The 26,961-nt window shown below is 38.6% G+C and overlaps 2 protein-coding genes across 2 annotated transcripts in view; both read right to left on the bottom strand.

The window, feature by feature from the left end:
• Positions 1-6,988: 6,988 nt before the first annotated feature.
• On the bottom strand, positions 6,989-19,847 carry LOC145596934 (protein FAR1-RELATED SEQUENCE 6-like). The gene is made up of 2 exons (XM_081653126.1): positions 19,676-19,847; positions 6,989-7,410 (listed from the first exon to the last, which is right to left on the bottom strand). Exons 1-2 carry the CDS (start codon positions 19,845-19,847, stop codon positions 6,989-6,991), a joined length of 594 nt encoding a protein of 197 aa, XP_081509252.1.
• A 3,233-nt stretch (positions 19,848-23,080) lies between these two features.
• LOC145597648 (primase-helicase Twinkle, chloroplastic/mitochondrial-like) overlaps positions 23,081-26,961 on the bottom strand; it is a 29,236-nt gene continuing 25,355 nt past the window's right edge. The window contains exons 19-22 of the mRNA XM_081653862.1: positions 25,123-25,219; positions 24,922-25,056; positions 24,760-24,827; positions 23,081-23,529 (exon numbers count right to left, since the gene is read on the bottom strand). Coding sequence (XP_081509988.1) covers positions 23,487-23,529; positions 24,760-24,827; positions 24,922-25,056; positions 25,123-25,219 — 343 coding nt within the window. The 3' untranslated portion in view covers positions 23,081-23,486. The remainder of the gene's footprint in view (positions 23,530-24,759; positions 24,828-24,921; positions 25,057-25,122; positions 25,220-26,961) is intronic.

Genomic DNA, 26,961 nt, shown 5'->3' with positions numbered 1-26,961 from the left:
CTTTTTTTATACGCTTTCAAAGCTTTGCCACCTAAAACTAAGTGTAATTGACATGTTATGAGAAATAACTAGCTCATTATTTAAAAAATGTAGAAAATGGGCAAGGTAGACGTCATTTAGGCCTTCTTTAGGCCATTTAGTACCAAAATGCGTCCTAAAACTTAGTAAGTTGCTTTTTTTATGTGATTTCAAAGCTTAGCCACCTAAAACTAAGTGTAATTGACATCTTATGAGAAATAACTAGCTCATTACTTAAAAAATGTAGAAAATGGGCAAGGTAGAAGTCATTTAGGCCTTATTTAGGCCATTTAGTACTAAAATGCCTCCTAAAACTTAGTAAGTTGATTTTTTTATGTGATTTCAAAGATTTTTAACCTAAAACTAAGTATAATTTACATGTTATGAGAAAGAACTAGCTCATTATTTAAAAAATGTACAAAATGGGCAAGGTAGAAGTCATTTAGGCCTTATTTAGGCTATTTAGTACCAAAATGTGTCCTAAAACTTAGTAAGTTGCTCTTTTTATGTGATTTCAAAGTTTTGCCACCAAAAACTAAGTATAATTAACATGTTATGAGAAAGAACTAGCTCATTAGATAAAAAATGTAGAAAATGGGCAAGGTAGAAGTCATTTAGGCCTTATTTAGGCCATTTAGTACCACAATACGTCCTAAAACTTAGTAAGTTGTTTTTTTTATGTGATTTTAAAGCTTAGCCACCTATAACTAAGTGTAATTGACATGTTATGAGAAATAACTAGCTAATTATTTAAAAAATGTAGAAAATGGGCAAGGTAGACGTCATTATGGCCTTATTTAGGCCATTTAGTACCAAAATGCCTCCTAAAACTTAGTAAGTTGATTTTTTTATGTGATTTCAAAGCTTTTCCACCTAAAACTAAGTATAATTGACATGTTATGAGAAAGAACTAGCTCATTATTTAAAAAATGTACAAAATGGGCAAGGTAGAAGTAATTTAGGCCTTATTTAGGCCATTTAGTACCAAAATGTGTCCTAAAACTTAGTAAGTTGCTCTTTTATGTGATTTCAAATCTTTGTCACCTAAAACTAAGTATAATTGACATGTTATGAGAAAAAACTAGCTCATTAGATAAAAAATGTAGAAAATGGGCAAGGTAGAAGTCCTTTAGGCTTTATATAGGCAATTTAGTACCACAATGCGTCCTAAAACTTAGTATGTTGCTTTTTTGTGTTGATTATTAAAATGCTTAGCCACCTAAAACTAAGTATGATTGACATGTAATGAGGAAGAACTAGCTCATTAGTTAAAAAATGTTGAAAATGGGCAAGGTAGAAAACATGTTTTTAAAAATGCGTCCTAAAACTTAGTAAGTTTCTCTTTTTATGTGAGTTAATTTTTTGCATATTTATTTACACATGTTTAACTTAACTAATTTATTCTAAAATAATGTTTATATATTCCAAGTTTTGCAAGGTGCTAAAGGGTGATCCGTTAACAAGCAAGGACCTTAATGAAGTACGAGACATGTTGGCATCTTTCATCACTTTCAATTTGTAAATGTTACATCATTTTGAATTTAAACTTTGTTGATTAAACTTTAGACTACTTTATTTATTGTTAATAAGTTAGTATTGTTCAAATTTGTACTTATGTAGTATATGATACTTTATTTATTGTATTGCATTTGGTTTTTAATAATTAATGTCTAAATATATATTTATAAATCTTGTTATATATAATTATATTACAGCAGAAATAATAGCAGCAATACAGGAATTACATGCAGGAAATATATAGCTGGAATTACAGGAATTATTGCAGGGATAAAAAAGAAAAAAAAAATTACTCCAATGGCCACCGGTTCAGCCATGCAACCGGTGGCAATTACCTGCCATCCCTCCAAAAAAAAAAGGCGGCAAAGGTAAATTGCCGCCGGTTAACCGGTGGCCAAATTAATTAATACCACCGGTTAACCGGGGGCAATTAAATAATTTGCCACCGATTTTGAACCGGTGGCCTTTTGTGCTAGGTTTTGCCACCCCCCCACTGGCCACCAGTTCAAAACCGGTGGCAAAGGGGGGTTTTGAACCGGTGGCCAACCCCTTTTTTCGCCTAGTGGTAATATGCTCCTTTGGGTTGCCCGTACCATCATAGGCACCCACTAGTATACTCTTTACCTTTGCTGGTTAAGGGGATGTTAGAATGTCTTGCGAAAACGGAGGCGGCTTATCTCCCAGAGTCAACAAGCGCATCTGCCAATCAACAGGCTAAGGCTGCGCGAACGGTCCAGCCAGGTAGGGAGCCTGGCCGAACGCTTGGCCATACGGCCCATACTGTCCGAAGAACTGGGGACTTGGCTGCATCAACCCATTGAGAACTTGAGGGGGCTGATATTGTGACGGCTGAATTGGAATAGGGGTAATAGTGTGAGCAGCTTGGCTTCTGCTGGAGACGGCCGTGTCGGTATATTGGGAGAAAGATTGGTTAGAGAACTCATCCGGCATCGTTGGGGTAGAGGTCGTGTCAAAATATGCGGCCCTCTCCCTTTGCTTGTGCCGAATGTAGTCCCTTGCGTCCTTGAAACACTGTGACGGCTCAGGCTCCCCTCTTTTCGGCTGTCTGCTCCTCCCCCCAGCCGACAGTGTTTTCGACAATAGACTAGAGAGATTGGTCCGTGGGACTCGGGGAGACCTTCCATGCGGACGACGTAATGGGGTATTACCAGCATCAGTTGCATTGGTCTTATTGTGTGTTTTCTTGGAAGCACCTCCTCCCCCTTCTGGTTTTTAAAGGTTATAGACACCCATCTGTGTCTCCCCTAAACCAAATCCAGTCATGAATATCTGTCACGTCGAAACATAATCGGATGAGGTGAAAGTATGAAAAGTCAAGTGTTGCGGTTAGTTTTTTATTAAAACTCTTCTTTTTCTTTTCGAAAACCCACTCTATTTTATAAAAACGTCCAATCTAGTTTATTTTGGTCCATAATAAGGGTCCAATAATAGTGTAATTTGATGGGGTTTGAAAAGACCTTTCCAACGATATATTATAAGCCCAATTCCGATGAATAATGAGGAAGTTATGGCCAAAATACTAAAATGGGCCCAAACCGGATTTTACATACGACCCAATGATCATGAGAAGGGTCCAAAGGTTTAATCCTATTCCTAAACTAATTAGGATTGATTAGAATCTTCTATAAGTTTCTAAAAGATCTTAATTATCTTTTTTTGAAAAGATAAGATCATAGAGTTTGAATTTAAATAGAAACTTTCCTTTTTTAAAGTCCTAATTCTATTCGAATTTAAACATGTTCAAAGACAGTCATATATTATTTTGTGCCTCATATTTTTTATTCAAATTTTATATGGTTGGATAGACCTTGAAATTATCTTTCCAATGATATATTATAATATTAAATGCGAGCTATAACGAAAAAGATATGAAAGGAATACGAAACTCTATCCAAAACTGATACCCTTTCACTATTTCGGACATATCTTTTTATCTACGAAAGATTTTAATCTGATTCAAATTTCATTTGAAATTAAACTTCAAGAGCTTTCTAACGATATATTATATGACTTATTTGGACTTCTGGATCAAAAGATATGAAAAAACAAAATCCGTAAAAACTATCTTTGTCGCCAAACGACAAGTCTGCCGACTGGCGACAAACCCTGTCGCCTAGCAACAAGATGAATTTTTGGCGACAAGGTCGGTTTGTTAGCGACAGTGTGGAGTTTTATTTCTTATCAAATTCTATGATTTCCCGGACTGTTTTCTTATAAATAGGGTCCTCGACCTCCGTTTTTATTCATCAACTCTCATTCGCAATCATCAATTCTCTCTATTCTCTCTTGAGCAATATATTCTTTCTTTCTCTCTCTCTTTTTCTAAACCAACCCTTTTAAACACAATTCTGCATACACAAGATTTAGAATCACCTAGCCAAGTTCGAAGTTGCCTTCGCCCTAGATGTGCAAGGTTTAATATTTTCTAAGGGTTTGGTCCAAATCTAGTTTAAACTATAATTTGATTCTTATTTAATTCCTTAATTTTATTATTTTCATTGAAGTTTACTAACTTGTGTATTTTGTTATTAGAAAGAGGTACGAGGCTTCAAAGTATGTAATCTCATTGCTCTATTCTTGTATAAAGCATACTTAGATTTGATTAATTCCTAATATCATGTTAGGATGTTATTTAATGCTTTCTAGAATCATGTTTAGGGTGCCTCTTATTATTTCTAATATCATGTTAGCATGTTAGTACCATGTTAGGTTTAAAGCTTTGATCTTTAATGCTTAGTGACATGCTAGGACTTGTTATTAATCTTGTTAGTATCATGCCTAGGATCTTGCTATTAGTATTAAGCTTTATTAACATGATTGTTATTATTATTATTATGATAATGATTGTTATTATGTTTCTTGATATATTTTATTGTCATTCCTTGATCACATCTTTTATGCTTGTTTAAAGGGTATTTGTACTTGAAATCACGATTAACAAGATAATTAATAATTTGGTTTAGGCTAATATGATTTTAACTCAAGTGATCGCCAATAATAGTTTTATTTGTGCATTAATATTCAACCAACATAGATAAACAGGTTTAGGGCTAAATCTAATGTTTGCATGTTAATCGAAAATCGCAAATGAATACGAGCAGAATAAAGTAGAGGCCTATTTTATAGGGCGGGTCCTTTCTTTTGTAGATTGGATTCGTACCCTCATCCCCGAACCCTATTTGGTTCTTGACCTTATAGAGTTGACGATCTCCTGGATCGTTTTTGGTTTACAAGTTCCTAAAACTTGTTGGCGACTCTTTTGCTCTAGCTTTCTTCCCTTTGGAACGCCACCATACTTAAGTGTATGATCACAGTGGGGTTCAAGCTTGGGGTTATAGTGCTTGAAATATTCCCTATAGAGACCGAGGCACGGTGGCTGTCCAACTCTTGGCAAAGCTTGGTGAGCTCGGCCATCAGGGTGGCTGGAGTAACTGGAGGTTGTTCAGCATCATGAAATGAGGCAGTCAAAGGCTGAGTGGAATGTATGGTAGTATGTAAATCCTCTACAAATCCGTCCTCGCCTCGACGATGAACGGTATTAGGTGTCTGACCGTCTATTGCCATAACGGACGAGTATCCCTACAGACGGCGCCAAATGTTTCGAGGTATTTTGTGGTTTCCTCATATATAAGTCACGCTTTTCGGGCAACGAGACTGGGACACCTGCAAAATAACGAATATTCCTTTACCGGAATATTCGCCTCCTACGATCAAGTTAGCGATCGGGAAATGAAAAGTTTAGAGAGAGAAAGTAGAGAGCAGTTGGAGCTCTTTAATGCTCTTTTTATGTTATGTCACCATCCACCCCTCCCATCATAAATGATTGGGGTATTTATAGGGGTGGGAACATGTGCCCCTTTAGGGTTTGTACCCTAAAATTTCGTGACGTGATTGACTGCGCAATCAGAGAGCGCCACTTGCCATAAGGGGCGCCGTTTTTCGGCTTTCAAGGATTTTCTCGGGATTTAGGCCTGATGTAATAAAGGCCTTTTCTGTTGCTGGTGTTCAAATATTCTTTTAGGGCAACTGACACGTGTCATCCTATCATAGGGACATGTGTCGCCCTTTCATAGGGACACGTGTCGCCCTCTTAATGGGCCACGTACTTGGGGTATTTTTACCCTAAACAATTATCACACATACTGATATGTTAATTTTTTAAGACAAAATTCTTAACAGAACACAGTACTGTATCTAACCAATAATTACATAGTACATCTACTGATTTTATTGTACAAATCAGTTGATTATTGAATGATTTGAATCCTGTTGCAAATGATGGATGGACGGGTTAGTGGGAAACCCATTGTTGAATACATGACCTTGAGAAGGAGGAGGGAAATGTTGTTGGCCATGGTACGCGTTGTTGGTGAAGTACCTAACTGCATCAGTGTGCTCGTTCATGTGAATTCCACTTACTAAAAACCTTTTGTTGAACGTTGAGGAGGGGCCATTCCCATTGCTAGCAACTGTATATTAGCCCTTGCAGCAAAGACACCACTATAAGGCTTGTTGTTGTTCAACATAAAAAAAAAAGTAAACAATTATCAGAAAGTATTACTTGCTGCTGGTACACTTGTTGTTGAAAATATTGAGCACCAAACATATTAGGAAAAGGAACCCGCAAGCATAATCGCAGCAATAAGCAACAATAATCTAATCAGCACAAACTGACCACACCAAACACACTACATTTACCTCATTTTGCAAGCTGAACGTATGTACAGTCCCATTATCAACATCAGTCTCTTTTCCCGTAACTTGTTTAATTTCTTCTTGCCTCATTCCGTCTTCGCCTGCTTATTAGAACTTCCTTTTTCTGCAGGTGATACAAACCAAGTAGCTCTTAGTCTGTCCCTGTTATTACCCCCCGAGGTTCAGGATCTTTCACGTTAGAATTCGGTATATCTTCTAGCTGGTTGTACAGTGCTCTCTTTATTAGCTCTCTTTATTAGCTGAGCTAGGAGTATTTGGAGTTGAGAGAATAGGCAGTTGCACCATCTCAATTTCACCACTAGGCCTTTCATCACTACATGAACATTGTCCTGAACCTTGAGCCAACACTTGTAGCTCATCAACCTTTATGCTCATAGACTGAATCATTTCCATCAACAATTCTACAGCTTCTTTGGATGCTGAAGCACGCATAACAACAGGTTCCAAAGCTAGCATCAACTTATCATATCTCATCACATCTTCCGTTTTGGATGCATGGTAAGCAACTTTGGTAAGGGTATGTTTCCTGGTTAAATCCTTTCTCCACCTATCTAGAATGTACATGGGAGAGACCTCTGTAACACCATCCATTTCTAATATTTTAATTATGTGTCTACAAACAATCCCATTCGAAGTGCCGACAATCACAGTACGCCTCTTTTTTCTCCTTGTTATGCAAGACTGTGTACTCCTTCAACCTATTTTGCCCCTTATTTTACAGGGGAACTTCTCTCCTCTTTTTCTTGCAATAGATCCAAACACGATCTAAAAAAACAAGCTCTTCATCAGTAGGTGACAACATCTTCTTTGGCCCAACAAGGGTCACATATGCCACTCGGTTGCACTGATTCTGTTTCTCAACAAACTTTGTATCCGTATACACTTTTTGAAATTTGTGTTCCAACCTGAATTCCGACAGCAAAGGCCTTACGTACTGAGTTGAGTTTGCGTCCGCATCCTGCTCATCCCTTGCACGGCTTTCCATGGCCTTGCAATAGTTAGGAGCAAATTCACAATTGCTAATATACCCATCAAAAAAGCTATTGATGCTCTCAACACTTTGAGTTGTTTGCATTCCTGCCCAAAAGTCATCCTTAACATAGCAAGGAATCCATATCTCTCTTTCCTCAAACAAGCCTAACAACAAAAAGGTTGAATTTTACTAAGTATACTTTCAAATCAACTTTGCAACATAAAATTGACTAATACAATACCATTCACAACTGAAAGGAATGGTGTCCTTCGAACAAGTGTATTATTCCGTTAGCGGGTTCAGAATTATTAGAAAGCTAATATATTCAGTAAGGTCAAGTGATCGGAATGCCTGGGTGGAGGCCGCTTCCGATCAGTAATATTAATGGATAATTAATGTTACAGCTTAATCTTGACTGAACCCTTCGGGTCACACCCAAGCATTCAACAAACCGAATCGACGAATTAATTCGGAAGGAATTAATGAGTCAACCGAGTAATATTTATTTAGACGTCGGAAATTCGAGCTTAGAGCGTCGAAACCGAGCGTCGGAAGTCGAGTCGAAAAATAGTGAAAGACGAGACGAGAAATAGTAATAAATCAACAAAAGACCAAAATACCCCTAGCATCGGAATGCCCTAGCAAACCGAGTGCTAAGGGCGTATGGCCTAGCATGGTGGCTAGCATGCGCACCAAGCCGAGCCTAGGCTGGCTGGTGCGTGCTAGCGCACCCATGCTAGCATGCTAGGCACGCCAGCCCGCTGCTGCTAGGCCTAGCAGTGCTGGCCGAGGCACAAGGCCAGCAGCAGCAGCCCGCACAAGCATGCGGGGCATGCTGGCCAGCAGCAGCAGCAGCCCGCATGCTTGCTGGGCTTGCTGTGCGTGGCTGCCGCACCACATGGCAGCCCACCTTGGCTGCCTTGGTGCCCAAGGGTGGGTGCCATGTGGCTTGTGGTCCTTGAGTGTGTGGGGAGTGTGTTGGCCGGCTATGGGAGAGGGAGTGGGGAGCAAGTTTGGTCCCCCCCTTCTCCAAATGGTCCTCACCTAACCACTCAGATGAGCTTGCCACTTGTTGATTTATTACTAGCTTGATTATTAATTTTTTTTAGCTTTAAAATAAAATGGAAAAATCAAAGTATCCCACATTGATGGGAGAGCAAATGATACTCCCATCATTTCCTATAAATACCCATGTATGGGCATTGGGAAAGATGCTTGAGTAAGAGTTGAAAAAGGCATCACAATTAGTGAAAACCTTTGAACTCAATATTATTACTCGGGTTTTGTTGGTCGGGTCTTGCTAACTCCAAGACATTGGACCTAGTCGATTTTGTTGGTGCGGGTGGACTTCGTTGGAGGTCTCCGTGCGAGCGGGACTTGAAGCTTTCAAGTAAGAGCTCATTTGGAGCGAAGCACGCGTCAAAGGTAATTAGCTTAATTTAATCTTGTGATTAATTTAATTATGTTCATGGTTTTATTTATTGCGAGTGCGTTCTTGGTTTTGGGTTTACTTCCGCGGTGAGTCGGACTCACCAAACCCCAACAGTGGTATCAGAGCCTCGCTCGTTTATTTTTAAAATCATGATATTTTCAAGGTGTTATTATGGCTTATTTTTTCTGGTTTTAAGTTGCTAATTATATTAGTAACTCGTTTTTCCTATTTTTTACCTCGTATTTGAGCTATCTTCAGCCCTGAACTCAGATTTCGACCCAAAAATAGTGAATTTTGGGTGGAAAAGGTGTTCTGGAAATGGTTTTACCCTTGTAGGGCTCGGTTTTTAGCCAAAAAACGACCAGAAATGCATTTTTCGAGGGATTTTTCGTTTTGACGAAAAATTTTAAGTCTTTCTAACCTTGAAAATTGATTGCATATTTATGGTGGTTATGTATATGGTTCTTTCCTTATTTTATATGCAATTATAGACCACTTTAAGCATGATTACTTGGTAGTAATTGGTGCTTGAAAGTTTGGTTTTATTTTTCACATAATTGCAAATTAATTGCATTGAGTGTGAAATAGTTGTTCTTTGATGCTTCCAAGTATTAAAGATTCAATCTTTACTTATGATAAATGATTGAAACTTTGAGTTACTAAATTCCATGAATTTTGGTTAAACTTTGTTGATTTAATCATTTTTTAGTTGATTGGAATCATAAAGTTTAAAACTTTTGATAAAAATTAGTTTATCTTCATATTGGAAGATATAATTTTTCATGAAGTCACAAGTATCAAAGTTGGAGTCTTTATTGAACTTAAGTTCATTTTTCCAACTCCCTTTTATTTTGTCAAAATCTCAAGATTAATTTAAAGTGATTAAATTAATAGTGAGAAATGCCCTAATTATTTTTGTTACACCAAGTTAGACCAATTTTATTAAAGAAATGATTCTTGGTAATAAATTTGGTTAATTGCTTTGGATGAATTATTTAAGTTGGACTTGTTATTTTTCATTTTTCCTCAAAAATTGATTCTAAAATTAATTTAGAATTGATTTATAATGTCACACGCAAAATTCGATAATTTTCGAAGCATTAGCACGCAACACGAGGCCTAAGAGCCCCAAGCTAGCTCTCGGCCAGCTGGGCTGCTCACGCAACCCATATGTGGCTGCCGAGGCTGCTGGGTGCCTCGTGCTTAGGAGCGTGGTGCTGTGTGTGCGAGGAAGGGAGTGGGGCTGCTGCTCGCTGCCAGCCACACCCCGCACCAGCCAGCAACGAGCAGCAGCATGGCGCAGCAGCAGCATAGTGCTGTGCGCGCTGTGCTTGCTGCCACGCTTGGCTTGGCTGGGCGTGGCGTGTGCGATCACAAGCAGCCCATGGGCATGCTTGGTGTTGCGGGGTGCCGATGGTTATGCTACGAGCTTGTTGTACGGTATGTACGATTCAATAATTAGCATAATAACCCCGGGTTATTAAGTCGATGCTATTTTTTAAGGTTAATTTTAGCATTGCTTAATAAGTAAATAAGGGTAATTTTGGGTTCCAAGTCTTAGTGCTAGGCACTTAGACATTATGGAATACGTAATTTTGCTTAACTTGTCGTTTTAATTATTTTAATTATTTTGTTTATTTAATTAAAATTTTGGAGGCTAGGCCTCGGGTTTATGAGCGACATTTGCAAAATTAATTTTGACAAATATTTGGGTTCACCGACTTAATTAATTGGATTAATTAAGTTTGGATGCGGAATTTAGTGGGAGCGTATCTTAGTCATTACCATAACCGGATAAAACAACTTTGACTAATTTAATTAGGCGTGTTAATTGAATTAACCACCTAGATTAATTACTAGTTCGCGCGCGGTTTTATGCATTGTTACTTGTTTGATCGTTGTAAAATGCATGGGCCATTCACAGATAGTGAATGGATGAATGGAATGTAAAATTCTCTCACAGGTTTTATGAAATGGCAACTAGTGGGGCCCGATTAGGATAGAAAATACGGACTGTGATCCGTGATGTATTTTTGTAAATCTAAATACGGTCTGCGAACCGTTGAGTATTTTTGTACCTTAATATTTAGATTAGTTCTAATCGTAGTCACTAGCAATTATATTATTTGGTCAAGTCTTGAAGATGGGGTTCTTAGAAGACGAAGCCATAAAGTTGCAAAAGAAGACCTTTTAAAAACTTGAAGATCTCAAGGGGTCATGCTAGTTGCCAAATGCATCTCTATTTATGTTTTCGATATATATTTATGTTTATATATATGAATTATATGTTAGATGCATGGTTAGGATTTCAAATGTTGAGATGATTAATTAAGTTCACTTAAATCAACCAACATAGAAACCCTAGGTCCCTTAAAATTGAGTAAAACTTGCCATTCCAAAACACACTTACCAACCGAACGAGGGTAGTGGTGGGCTACGCCAAAGCGAGGCATCACTACTTCTCCAAGGAACGTAAGGCATACTAGGTATGCAAGTGGTTTTGGTTATACTCAACGATATGAGTGATGGAGTCCTAACATGTCGTGGCAAAGTGAATAAATTGTTTAGAGAGCATGGGATGCGACGATTTATTCAACCAAGAATGGCTTGGAGCCATTAGCAAAGCGTTGCTTACCTTAGGAGATTGAGTGTTAAGACAAGCCAAAGCATGCTTAACCACTCTTTGTTTCTTTGGATCTTGGAATCGACTTATTCTCACCAAAATTGGGGACAATCTTTAATGTGTGAATAAGACGTTTTAAATAAGTTTAATTATAATGCATGATTTCAATCTTATTTAAGTATAATGAATGGTTTTTCATTTTAAAATTCTTTCAATTGTAGAATCATGTCTTCAACTAATAACATCGACCTTATGCTCCCGGAATTGCCCGAAAAGTTGCCAATTTCTCTGAACTTGGTAAACTTTAAGGAATGGGAAGAGGAACTCCGAAAGACCCTCCGAAATTGCTACCTAGAGCACATTCTGGACACTCAAATCCCGAGTTTCTACTCAAAGGGGATTATGAGTGATGAGGCACATGAGGAATGGAGTGAGGATTGCAAAAGAGTTTCCAGACTCATGGCAAACTCCATCCCGGTACAATGGAAGGAGAAGTTCTCCAACTATTTTCCGGACATGATGCTCAAAGCTCTAGAAGACGTAGTCAATTTGAGAGTCACCAAGAGTGCCAGAGGCAACTATGATGGACTTGTGGAAGATGTGACTAGGTCACTCTCGAACATGAGGATCAAGCCACCGCAAGATGGATGTCTCATCAAAGAGAGACAAGAAGTATGGGCTAAGGTCTATAATGCAAGACTTAGACCCGGGATGCCACTTCAAGCTCATGTGCTCAGCATGACAAGGCTATTCACCCATCTGGAGCTAATTGGCAAACCAGTGGAAGATGAGCAAGCAGCTCTCATGCTACTAAGCTCACTTCACTCGGGGTATGTTGCATTAAAGATGCGACTTACGGCCAAGCGGAACAAACTTTCCTTGATGGAAGTTATTCAAGAGCTCCAGAAAACCTATTCTTGCAAGAAGGCTAAGGTTGCCCTGAGACCAAAGAAGAAGGAGTTCAAGAACAAAGCTAAGATGCGCTGCTTCTATTGTAGTAGACCCGGACACTACAAAAGAGAATGTAGCATGTATCTAGCAGATGAGGCGAAAGGAAAAGTAACCTCGATCTCAGGTATCATCTTTACACTTGAACATAAGCAATTTATGAGGTATTAGATACCGGAAAAATTGGCTCACTATATGCTCCTATTTCAGGAACAAAGTGAGCGATGCTTTTCAAGTGGATATGAGTACAAGTGGAAGAAGAAGATAATCTTTCAAAGAAAACTTGTAACCTCATATTTTGTCTAGATTTAAAACTTGTTTAGTTTTATCTACCATATTTTGATCTTGTGGCGTTGGACGTCATTGTAAACTTGATCACAAGATATATTATCTTGTTTATATTTATGGAATGACACGTTTGTGTATTTGGAAAAATTGTTTATAATGATACCAAAAGAGCTAAGACCATGGAGTCAAATCAGACTTACTTGTGGCATTGTCGTCTTGGCCACATTAACATCAAACGCATCAAGAAACTTCTACAAGAAGGTGTTCTTGACTCTTTCGATTTAGAATCGTTTGAGAATTGCGAAGGATGTCTATTAGGCAAGGTGATTAAACAGCCATTCTCCAAGTTGGGAGAAAGGGCAAGTGACTTATTGGGTCTTATACATACCGATGTATGTGGACCAATGAGCTCAACCACAAGAAATGGACATCGATATTTCATCACTTTCACAGACGACTATAGTAGATATGGCTATGTCTACCTCATGTCGCACAAATCTGAATCATTTGAAAAGTTCAAAGAATTTCAGAGTGAAGTTGAAAATCAGCTTGGCAAGAAAATCAAAGCCCTTCGATCGGATCGAGGTGGTGAATACTTGAGCCAAGAATTCGATGACCATCTGAAAGAAAAGGGTATACTTTCAGAATTGACACCTCCAGGAACTCCGCAATGGAACGGAGTATCCGAAAGGAGAAATCGGACCTTGTTAGACATGGTACGATCAACAATGGGTCTTAGTGATCTTCCTATCTCTTTCTGGGGACACGCACTTTTAACTGCGGCACTAACACTGAACCATGCTCCATCAAAAGCTGTAGAAAAGACTCCATATGAATTATGGACGAAGTAACCTCCTAGGTTATCTTTTCTAAAGATATGGGGATGCGAAGCATATGTCAAGAAATTGATCTCTGACAAACTTCATCCCAAATCTGACAAGGTTTACTTTGTGGGCTACCCAAAAGAAACCAAAGGGTATTACTTCTACAACAAATCGGAGAACAAAGTGTTTGTTGCTCGCGATGGTGTCTTTTTGGAGAAGGAGCACCTTTCCAAAATGACAAGTGGGAGGAAAATCGAACTCGACGAAGTTCGTGAGGATGAGCAACAAAATCATAATGACAGTCAAAGTGCTCAAACAGCATCTGTTGACGAAGGTCAAAATGATCAAAATGTGCAAAGTCGAACCGACAATGCAAATGCTCAATCCATTACCCTACGTAGGTCTCTAAGGCCGAGATCTCAACCTGATAGATATCTTGGTTTAGTATTAACCGAGAATCAGGTTATCCTGATTATGGATGGAGATGAACCGGCAACCTACAAGCAAGCGATGGCAAGCACCGACTCTGCTAAATGGCAAGAGGCCATGAGATCTGAAATGGATTCCATGTTTGAAAATCAAGTCTGGGACTTGGTTGACTTACCCGAAGGTTATATACCGATCGGATGTAAGTGGATTTTCAAGTTGAAAATCGACAAAGATGGAAATGTATTCATTTACAAAGCTAGATTGGAGGCAAAAGGTTACAGACAAGTTCATGGTATTGATTACGATGAAACCTTTTCACCAGTTGCAATGCTTAAATCCGTTCGGATCCTCCTAGCGATTGCTGCATATTACGACTATGAAATATGGCAGATGGACGTCAAAACCGCCTTCCTTAATGGTTATTTGGAAGAAACTGTGTATATGACACAGCCCGAAGGTTTTGTCGACCAAAACAATGCTGGGAAAGTATGTAAGCTTAAGAAGTCCATTTATGGATTAAAGCAAGCAAGCAGAAGTTGGAATCTGCGTTTCGATGAAGCCATCAGTAAGTTTGGTTTTATCAAGAATCCAGATGAATCTTGTGTTTACAAGAAGGTCAGTGGGAGTGACATCGCCTTCCTAGTCTTATATGTCGATGACATATTGCTCATTGGAAACAGCATTCCGTTGTTAGAGTCTGTAAAGGCCTGGCTTGGAAAGTGCTTCGCAATGAAAGACTTGGGAGGGGCTCAGTACATACTAGGCATCAAGATCTATAGGGATAGATCGAAAAGGATGATTGGATTGAGTCAAAGTACTTATATTGATAAGGTACTTGCTCGATTTGGCATGGAGGAGGCCAAAAGAGGTCACCTGCCAATGTCACATGGCATAACCCTGATCCGTGCCATTTATGGCACCTTTAGGCTATGTTTTCTTTATATTTCTATGTTCATTTTTAGTCGTTTGTGTCGTGTTTATAGAGAATAATGCTCGATTTGGGTTATTTTGTGTTAGTTTAGAGAAATGCATGCTTCTAATGGTTTTCTTATCATTTTGTTCATTTCTCGGCTATTTCTCTCGCTTCTCCGTTTCTTTGTGTTGTTTGTAGGTATGTCGCGGGCTATATGCATGGAAATTGAAAATAGAACCCTCTAGCATCAATATGCACTTTTCGGAATTGAATTTGAGTTTGAAACAAAGGAAAACGAAGGATTGCAAAGTTTCAAATATGACCTTTGTGCATTGTTTCATCCATATCTTAAGTTCTACAAATCGGATTGACGTGATTCAAATTGGGTTGGAAACTAGACTTAAAGATCTTTCCAATGATAGGTCGCACGCCCTCATACGATTCCTAGATCAGAAGTTACAGCCTTCTGAAGTTGGCCCAGGAAAACTGCCGCGGGCGCGGGCTACAGTACCCGCGGGCGCGGGGTTGCTGCTGCTCCAAAACTGCCGTATTTGGGCAGTAAGCACCCGCGGTTGTCCCGAGGGCTCCCCGAGGGCGCGGGCCTTGGCCCCGCGGGCGCGGGCTTGGGCCGCGGGCGCGGCTATCGGGGTGTCCGTTCTTCTCCGCGGGCGCGGCCGAGCTCTCCGCGGGCGCGGGTTTCTGGGTTTTACGATTTTAAGCTTCTTTTCTCCTTTTGTTTATATAGTTTTTGGTTTTCTTTATTCTTCATTCATGTAATTCTTTAGTTTTAGCTTAGTTTTCTCTCTCTTAGGTTGAGAGCTTCTCTCTCTAGATTAGGCTAGCTTAGGAGTAGTTTTAGAGAGAGAAAGTGAAGAATTTCAATGGTGATTGAGAGATTGAAGATGCAAGTGTGACAATTGTGTTGGAGATCATCTTAATTATCAATGAGCATTTCTAAACTCTATCTCATTCAATTGCTTTGTTTAATTTGATGTTTGTTTGGTTTGATTTTGATATTTGATGTTTGATTAAAGTAATTGTTCTTGATATTTTGTTGATTCTTGTTCTCTATAGTTGATAGTAGATTTGATGATGATGTTTCTTGAGTAGTCTACTTGCTAGGGTGTGGGTAAACATGTGTGATTGATGGATTGAGATTGATTTGGGAATTTGAGTAGTTCTTGTGTTGTGATTAAATTGATTCATAGAGGTTTGCATGTTGCATAAGTTTGATTGGAGTAGCTAACCATGATTGCTAGCATTGATTGCATGATTGAATTGATTGACATGACCACTTGATATCGATTTGATCATAATTAGTTGAGTATTTGATTATGTTTCTTCATATTGTTTAGCACTAGAGAAATCTATGTTAGAGAGTGTGAGGATGATTAGTTGAATGCCCCTAATTGCTCCTACTATTTGTCTTTGCATTACTTGGATTGCTTGACTCCCTAATTAGCTTGGTTATCATGAATGCATGTTGATCCCCATTCCCTAGTGTTTCATTTGTTTGATTCTTGATTTAGGAAGTAGAATAGCGCTACCTTTCACCTTAGACTTCGACCTAGCTTAGGCGTTAATTAGAAATACTTGAACATAACCGTTCCTAGTGGTTCGACCCTTGACTTACCTCTATACTTGTATTTAGGTAGTTGAGTGATTATAAATTTGTTTGACCGTTGGGAGGATTAGTTCAACGACATAGTTTTCCCCACGTCAAACCCTAAGCAAGAAGCAGTGTCCACAGACACCTGATGAGCGGGAAAGAATGAATCAGATTCCATATGCTTCGCTTATTGGATCTATCATGTATGCCATGATATGTACTAGGCCAGATGTGTCGTATGCCTTGAGTGCTACGAGCCGTTACCAATCAGACCCAGGAGAGGCGCATTGGACTGCGGCCAAAAATATCCTAAAGTACCTGTAAAGGAACAAGGATAAATTCCTGGTGTATGGTGGCACAAAGGATTTGGTTGTGGAAGGTTATACCGACGCAAGCTTCCAGACAGACAGAGACGATTTCAAATCGCAATCTGGATATGTGTTCTGTCTAAATGGAGGGGCGTTTAGTTGGAAGAGCGCAAAGCAGAGTACAACTGCAGATTCTACAACTAAAGCCGAATACTTGGCAGCTGCTGAAGCAGCTAAGGAGGCTGTTTGGATTCGTAAGTTCGTTGGCGAACTTGATGTTGTACCCTCTATAAAGGGTCCAATAGCCCTCTATTGTGACAACAATGGAGCTATTGCTTAGGCCAGAGAACCTAGAGAACATCAGAAGGTCAAACATGTCAAGCGGCGATTTCACATGATTCGAGAATGGAAATCAGAGGGTGAAATCAGAATTAGCAAAGTTGGAACGGATGACAATGTAGCCGATCCACTTACTAAACCTTTGCCTCAAGTGAAGCACAACAAGCACGTTGAGGCAATGGGAATCAAGCATGTTGGAGACTGGCTTTGATTTCCTTGTTTAGTGTTTTTAGTTAATTTTGAGAAAAGTTAATGTAAGACACTAAGGAAAACCATTCATGTTTAGGAGTAATATAAAATTTCATGCAACATTTTATTACTCCATTATGCTATTTAATTGTGGTTTAGGATTAAATAATGAGTCCATTCGATTCTGAGAATATTCAAAATAGGGTATCAAGACCAGTCTTGGTAAGGAAACACCTATTAAGTGAACATTGAATATTATAATCGAAAATTATCCCTAATCAAGGTCATTTAAACGATGGACGATTAATGACCATTTGAGATTAGTGTGTAGTCTGATTTATAGCACCGTTTCATGTGCTACGAGGACATGATTGTCATAAATCATTTGCACAGGTATTGGTTTAGAACCATACTGGATCGACCTATGAGAATACTTTAAAAAATTTAAAATTTTGTCATAAGTATACTTCTCATTATGGCTATCGGAACCTATTTCCTCGACCATGAGTAGTGGGAGTTCTCTTGTTTGAGTATTAGTTCGCTTTGATGTTGTCAAACGTCTGCCGTAATAGGGGATTATAACGGCAACACTCGGGCGGCTAGGTCCTCTCAGTAAGAGGAGCTACATTACAAGACTGGGAATGTCCCCCTAGTAAAATAGGGAAGATGTCTTTGTTGTATACAAGGCCTCTCGTAGAGCGAGACTGTAAAATGCATGGCCGTGCTCGGATGGATTTTAGAAATCATCTGTTTATTGACAGTCGGACTCGGAATCGGGAAACACTTCTAGACGTAATAAGGATGACAAGATAAATCTTACCTTATAGTTCATGAAGAGACATTAAGCGACATAGGAAAGGGCTGTACACAAAATGAGCACTTGTCCGGAAGGACAAGTGGGAGATTGAAAGGAATGGTGTCCTTCGAACAAGTGTATTATTCCGTTAGCGGGTTCAGAATTATTAGAAAGCTAATATATTCAGTAAGGTCAAGTGATCGGAATGCCTGGGTGGAGGCCGCTTCCGATCAGTAATATTAATGGATAATTAATGTTACAGCTTAATCTTGACTGAACCCTTCGGGTCACACCCAAGCATTCAACAAACCGAATCGACGAATTAATTCGGAAGGAATTAATGAGTCAACCGAGTAATATTTATTTAGACGTCGGAAATTCGAGCTTAGAGCGTCGAAACCGAGCGTCGGAAGTCGAGTCGAAAAATAGTGAAAGACGAGACGAGAAATAGTAATAAATCAACAAAAGACCAAAATACCCCTAGCATCGGAATGCCATAGCAAACCGAGTGCTAAGGGCGTATGGCCTAGCATGGTGGCTAGCATGCGCACCAAGCCGAGCCTAGGCTGGCTGGTGCGTGCTAGCGCACCCATGCTAGCATGCTAGGCACGCCAGCCCGCTGCTGCTAGGCCTAGCAGTGCTGGCCGAGGCACAAGGCCAGCAGCAGCAGCCCGCACAAGCATGCGGGGCATGCTGGCCAGCAGCAGCAGCAGCCCGCATGCTTGCTGGGCTTGCTGTGCGTGGCTGCCGCACCACATGGCAGCCCACCTTGGCTGCCTTGGTGCCCAAGGGTGGGTGCCATGTGGCTTGTGGTCCTTGAGTGTGTGGGGAGTGTGTTGGCCGGCTATGGGAGAGGGAGTGGGGAGCAAGTTTGGTCCCCCCCTTCTCCAAATGGTCCTCACCTAACCACTCACATGAGCTTGCCACTTGTTGATTTATTACTAGCTTAATTATTAATTTTATTTTAGCTTTAAAATAAAATGGAAAAATCAAAGTATCCCACATTGATGGGAGAGCAAATGATACTCCCATCATTTCCTATAAATACCCATGTATGGGCATTGGGAAAGATGCTTGAGTAAGAGTTGAAAAAGGCATCACAATTAGTGAAAACCTTTGAACTCAATATTATTACTCGGGTTTTGTTGGTCGGGTCTTGCTAACTCCAAGACATTGGACCTAGTCGGTTTTGTTGGTGCGGGTGGACTTCGTTGGAGGTCTCCGTGCGAGCGGGACTTGAAGCTTTAAAGTAAGAGCTCATTTGGAGCGAAGCACGCGTCAAAGGTAATTAGCTTAATTTAATCTTGTGATTAATTTAATTATGTTCATGGTTTTATTTATTGCGAGTGCGTTCTTGGTTTTGGGTTTACTTCCGCGGTGAGTCGGACTCACCAAACCCCAACAACAACAACATGGTAGGTTGGAGTACCATCATTATTAAATTCAGTACCATCAAACCCCAAGATGGTTCTATTCTTTCTGTGCTGCCACACAATACCATCCAAGACCATGATGGTATAAAACCATGAACTAGAACACACAAAACTAGAAACATGAGGGAAAGATAATCATAATTAAAAAAACATGAGGAAGAACAAAGGGTTGGATGGTAGAACATACAGAACAAAAATAAAACATACAGAACAAAAACATGAGAGAAAGATGGAAGAGATAATCAAAATCTTACCAAAACATAAGGAATAAAGCTTGCAATACTACCAAATTACTGACCTTCAAGCCATTTATAGCATTCATATTGTTTGAGCTTATACTTTTTCACCACTTCCCACCAAGACTCAACAAACTCGTTTGGGGTAATGCTGTTGTAGATCACATTTTGCAACTCCTCTTTCACATCCTGATAGTTAGACAAACCGCCAAGTTTTAGCCCAAACTTCTTCATAATATGCCACATACACCACCGATGCCGTGTTTAAGGCATGGGAAAAACGGCACTAATGGCCTTCCTCATAGCTGCACACTGATCTATCATAATCGCTGCCGGAGCCTTACCTCTCATGCATGACATCCAAGTCTTGAATAACCACTCAAAGGTCTCGGCATTCTCATGAGAAACCAAGGCACAACCAAGAATCATAGTCTGACCATGGTGATTAACCCCTACAAAATTCGAAAAAGGAAGTTTGTACTGATTTGTTAGGTACGTTAAATCAAAACATACGACATCCCCAAATTAGTTTTAAGGCCTACCTACTCTGAGCATCAACCCACATTATGTCTTTCAACCTCCCCTTCTCATCAAGATGGTGCATATGAAAAAAAAAAATAATTGATTATCGACACTCATCCTATCAAAATAGTCCAACATAGCCGAGGCATCACAATTTTTTAACTTCAACCTCCTCTTTCTATTCACCAAGTTGTGCATATCTTTCTTAGTGAATCCCATATTGGCAACACCATTTCTTTGGCTTGCCATATTGTTGTAAATCTACCTAATTGGAGCACCGGATCCATGATCATTTTCAATCCTATACTCCAAGTGCTTTGTAATATTCTCCTTCCCATACATTGCTATGTGTTTGGACATCTTGAGACTCGCTACATGATTATGCTCATTCACAACCTTCTTTATCATCCAACCACCTTCATCATTACCTTGCCCATACATCATAACTGGACAATCACATTTTTTAGTCTTCTTCCTCACCGCTGGTTCTTCCTTAACCACAACCCTCTTAACATTAACCTTCTTTTTGAATGCAGTCTTCCCATAGCACTCACACTTTCATATGTAAGTGCGAAATGAATTTGGCTTTCCCGTATTTTTTGAGGCTGGATTCCCACCACCTATACGCACAACACCAAGCCCTTCTTGCCTGCCATAATCACGATAAAACTTATTCATTTCATCTTAGGTGCCGAACACCATTCCCACTTCTGGTTGAGGTATTACAGTGCCTGTAGATCTTTCTAACTCCCTCTCTGAACCCACATTACATTCTTCATTCAAGTCAATAAACTCACTATCCCTATTCACATGCACGATAAATGAGTGACAACCCTCATCTAGAGGCTCCTTATTCAAGTCAAAAGCCTCACATCCACCATCTTTAACAACCCTATACGTAAATTCATCACTGTCTGTATCTGAGCTACTATCTATTATGACATCCATATAAACACGTGTATAAGCAACACATTTGATTATGTAGATTACAGCCTCCAACCAAGATTGATAAGAAGGCATATTTCATATGTCAACCATCAACATTTTCCACTCACATTCCATAATTCATCTTCCTTGTTCAATTACAAGCAACAACACAATTTACACCAAACAATATATCAACATTCAATTCAATTGTCCCAAAAAAATAAACCAGTTCTAGAAAATGTAAATAATCGATTAAAATACAACAATTGCATGCCCAATTTCCTCCGACATTCCATAATTCAACATCAATTACCAATTTATGAATTAACATTACAATTACCTCAATTATTAATAATTCTGAAATAACATTAACATACCTCAATTATTTAAATTTCACTATTCACACAATCACCACATAATCCATTGTCAACAGCCTACTAAGCTCTCAAACAACTCGTCTCCTTCAACTGCAGCACCAATCAAACTCCAAACTGCACTCCCCAACAGCCAGCAACCACCTTCAATTATTTTTTCTGGGGAATAAATATTTGGGTCGTGGAGTAAATTGTTGATTTCAGCTTACTAATCAGTGTGTGTATGCTCTTCGTCTATTTTTTTGGAACAAAATTGTGGAATAGATTACTAATTCCATAATTTGTTGGTGCAAAAATTGAGAGTGACAAATTTGGGGGATTGTTGGGAAAAAAAATTGAGGAAAAAAATCCCCGCCATGAATTTTGGTCTTCTTCTTTCAGATGGAGGTGGATTTCTTACTGACATGGTAATGTCCCCCCAAACCCCCCCCCCCCACTTTATTTTACAGTCTTTATTAAATTTTGATCCTACTTACTACTGCATGTCCTTTACTTTTAGAGGAAATTATTTTCCTTTATTTTTTTCAACTTAGTTGAGTCCTCTTGGCCTCAACTTAGTTGAGGTTAAGACTTTCCGATGTACATCGAATGTAATTGAACATTTGTGTTGATTGTCAAACTCTTATCTATAACATTCTAATTTTTTAAACATATATATAATCATAAAGTGCAATGAATGAAAGTACATGGCATAACTAAGTATGGTACATGGACATTGATGAGATTTAGGAAAGAGATTTTAACTTGAAAATATTTTAGACCACCATTGGTTGCCAATGGCTTGTGCAGCCAATGACTTTGCTCTAGATGTATACAATTAAATATTAGAAATAAATGTTATGAAACTCATATTAACAGAGCGATTTCCGTAAATAATGCTAAAACAAAAAATACTACCTCCGTTACATATTATTTGCAACGATTAGACATTTTCCCTCTCTCTCTACTTTATGTCAAATCGTTGCAAATAATGTGTAACGGAGGTAGTAATTCTACGTGTACGTTACTTTAAATAAAATAATTCCCACCATAACGTCCACGTAGGCTCAAATTATTGGTTCGTTTTTTGGCTATTAATAAACCGCTAATAAAGATTGCGGTTCTACACAAATTAGAACCGCTAATGGCATTAGAGGTTCTTCAAATAAAATCTCTGTAATGGTTAGAGGTTCTTTAAATAGAACCTCTAATGGCATTAACGGTTCTATTTGAAGAACCTCTAATACCATTAGCGGTTCTATTTGAAAAACCTGTAATGGTTAGAGGATCTTTAAATAGAACCTCTAATGGTATTAGTGGTTCTATTTGAAGAACCTCTAATACCATTTGCAATTCTATTTAAAGAACCTAAACATTAAGCCTAATAAGTCATTAGCGGTTTTAATAAATGAACCACTAATGACATTAGTGATTCTTTTTTAAAATCCGCTATTGTTATTAGCGGTTTATAGCCTCGGATTTTACCACCCTACACTAATCCTACGTGTACAGTATCACAGGAAATAGTTTTAAAAATGACATATATATACGGAATTATTTTTTATTTTAGCATTGTTTACGGAAATCGCTCCATATTAACACCTATAACATATTTCACGTTAAGAATTAGGTTTAACACATTACTAAAAAATAATTATGAGTATATACAAGTATACAATTAACCTTACCAATAACAATAGAATTTTACTTTATCATACAATACAATTAACAATAGAATTTTACTAAAAATATTATGATCGAAATTAGAATACAAACAATGCATTACTGTAGCGAGTTGAAGCTTTATAGCCTTCATAAAAACAAATCCTTCTTCTCCTCCTGCTATTCCTAGAACATATGAATGAACTACATTTCTTCCTCCATACTAACGCTAACTTCCAGTTAAATTAGAAACATTTATCAAAAAACACTTCTATCTTGAGTATATACCTCCAATAATTCCTCCCACCTTGGAAATTGCAGAAGGGCCTTGAAGAATCAATAAACTCCATTAGGCGATTGGTTCATCTGATCATAAGTCATTGCCATCGTCATATTGGAGCGTGTGAAATTAGAATGTTGGCTCAGACGGCTCCACAAATTCACCAGTTATCCTGCACAAAGAACTTTTGTTAGCTTTGAATATCTTGTAACTCTTAACTCTCATTCGGAGGGGCAATCAGAATGATTTTAATTTTCAAAAGCTCCTCTCTGTCCTCATCACTGCCATAAGAAGTTGGATCACACTTCTAACTAATATTTGTGAGCTAGACTAGAAATCCAGAGACTCCCTGTCAAATTCATTGTAGAATTAAAAATTGAACCTTCGACAGATTATATATCGTAGATAAACTTTGAAGCACAATGCTTCATCCCTTTAACCTTCACTTGAGCCCTGTGAGAATGTCCAATTTCTTATCTACCAAAATCTCGATACAAGGAATCCGGTTAAGTTGGCAAGGCTTGCATGCAGCTATCATCATTTCCCGAACTAGCCCATTTCAACAATTTCATATTACAACTAGCACCTCTATCACTTTAATGTTAACACGCCATTAATTAAATTTCAACCGTTTACTATGCTACAGTATCACGTCTACTATCTTCCTCACACTAACAGTAATACCACATCCCAAAATTTGTATGTTATCCTATGCCTCAATGCGCTTTATCTTTATTATATTAGCCAAGGAGTGGGAGGGGGGGCGGGGTGTAATGTTGGTGTCCAATTTTGAAGTACCTAAATTGCCCCTAAAAGCTTAACCAAAATTTTTAAAAATACTCAACATAATAGCTTGAGTTTCCAAACAAAACTATGAAATTTACTCATTTTACCTAAACTAAGAATCTTCCAACAATAAATAAAACCTTTGACTAGAATAGTTGCAATACAATTTAGAGGAGAGAGATACATAGTGGAAATGATTATGAAAATGCCAAGAAATGCACAACATAATGACCATGAGAAAGAACGTCGCACAGAGGAAGAAAATGAGTAGAAATGCCCATGTTAGCTTTTATGTTCAAAATTTGATTATATTCTAGGATTAATAGTTACTCCGTACTATACAATCTTAATGTTACTGGTTTAATTACAACTTTTATGTTACAAATTTGATTATAATTTTAGACTATGTAATTTAAATTTTCATGTTTTAATAACTCCATACTTTTATGTAAGAAATGTATTTGAATTTGACCAACTTTACATAAAATTTGTAGATTACATACATAGGCCTTTCTTATTTTCTGGGTTGTTTTCACACCATCAGATTGATAATCTGATGAACATACGTCTAAGATTGCATATTTTTAGGTTATATATAAACGGCAACAGTAAGTACCTTTTATAGGTCAAGTAGGTATCACCTATTGTGCCAGCAACCTTATTTCGCACCTTCCTTACACAGATCTGAGAAAAATGAAACAGAAGTCAGTGCTTTAGTGGAAAATGGGATCAAAGAGAGGGTATATATAGATTCAAAATTGTGGACAAAATTCATAACCTGTACTCTATCAATAGGGCCAGCCTCTGGATCCCTGTTACGATGTACTACAATTCCATTATCACATTTGTTGATGAAATGTGCACTACCACTGATGTCATAAAGATTAGGAGCATTCCCAATCCAGTTGTGCAGCTGTTTGAGTAAAAGAAATCAGAATGAAACCTGGAAGGAAAAAGGACAATGACTTCACTCACTCACCTGTCTAGGATGAGCAACAAACCAAACATGGCAAGAGTGATGTTGAGCAAATCGCTTGACCATTGTGAGCATCTGGCTAACGTACTCTGTTTCTGTCCTGTTGCATACATTGTTCAGAGCCATTAACTTCAAGAATGGGATTGAGTCCAGCAGAAATAAATGAAGATCAATCATGTAAAATAAAGATCAACTTTCACATGGAAAATTTGGAATATAATAAGAATAATACAATCCATGTGGCAACAAGAAGTCAACAATAACCACCTAGACCTCAACCATCATTTTGAGATGAAAATAATGCAGGCTAGAGAAAACAAGGTCAGTGCAATAATCTACTAATATACATGGTCCAATAAGAATCACTATAACAATGACCCCAGCCCCTACTCCCATGCTTGAATTAGTGAGCCACATTTCTCTCCTTAGATTACATAGCGGGTTAGAGATGTGTTGTTTAGAACCATTGAGCCTACGCCTACATGAACATCAACCAAAAAACTCAATTATTCTTCTGTGGTACAACCAATGTTTTTCTCCTAGATTATCCATTTGAGGCATCAATTGAAACTACTATTTATTTTTAACTCATTTTAATTTCTATGATTCATCTCCAGACTATGAGGACATTCTCCAAAGGATTCTAAGATTTTGTGGTAAGAATAAGAATTGGAGCAAACTTAAAGGTTTCCATTTTGACATTGCTAGGCTTGCAATTATACTTATAATCCAAGGTTGCTAGGCTTGCAATTATGCTTATTGTCCAAGCAAAAGACCTTTTGCTGGATTTTTCTAATATGTTGCTATCCTTGAGAAAGTATCAGCTTAGATTGGGCATTGATAGCCTGTAATTTAAATTTGCTAGGATCTTATTACGTTCCTAATGGGAGTAGGACTGCTTGTAGTAAACTGTAAACCTAGATTTAGCCTAGCCCAAATGGCTTGCCTCCCACTAACTACTCAACAAGCAAACATTGGCCAATGGCCAACAGTTGTATTTTGTATGCGATGTAGTCCCCCAGATACCCTCTAAAATTTCCAGGAAGCCAAAGCTCAATATATTAATGTATAATAAGGTGGACAACAAAATCTTTGGTTATCCATTTGAGAAAAATTCTGGAACCCCAACCAGATTGTACGCAGTGTTTGAAAAACCGCGCGCCTGCGCCTAGGCGCTGAGGCGCAAGGCGATCGGGGTGAGCGCTTAATTAGATCTGGGCGAGGCGTTTTGGGTTAGGCGCACAAAAAGCACCTGAGGCATGCCTTAGGCGCATTTGAGCCAAAATTTTAACTACCCATATACAGCGCCTCACTCCAAAGAGGCGCACTGAGGCGCGCCTTAGGCGCATCTAGGCGCAGCGGAGCCCCTCTCGCCTTAGAGCGCCTTGAGCTTTTTTATACATTGATTGTACCTCTTTCTCTTCTTGGTCTGGACAAAGGTGTAATAGACTAGCTTGGAGGAGTAGTATAGGTATTTTAGTAATATTAGTTTATTAGGGTTAATAGTCCTTAGTATAAATAGAGAGGGAAGGGAAGGTAATAGGTAGGCAGAATTTTGGAGTGGTTCCTTGGGAGAGTTGTGACCTAAAGTCACTATTGGAGCTTTGTAGGCTAAACCTACTACCATCGTTTGTAAGAAACCATTAATTTGTTTAATCAAATTTTTGAGTTTTCTCCTTCGTTGTACTGTTATTATATCGAGTAATATCAGTCCATTACAAAAGGTTTGCTCCTACTGAGATTTTTTTTTTTAAGCAGTATCCCAGCTGCCTTCCAGACAGAAAAAAAAGATATGGTATTGGACATCCAGGTACCCATGCTTAAATTATTGTAGACAAGGAG

This window comes from Chenopodium album, chromosome 20 (genome assembly GCF_948465745.1).
Source record: "Chenopodium album chromosome 20, dcCheAlbu1.1, whole genome shotgun sequence".
NCBI lineage: Eukaryota > Viridiplantae > Streptophyta > Magnoliopsida > Caryophyllales > Amaranthaceae > Chenopodium > Chenopodium album.
The sequence above is the reverse complement of the archived record's forward strand: the minus strand, read 5'-3'. Positions and strand labels throughout refer to the sequence as shown.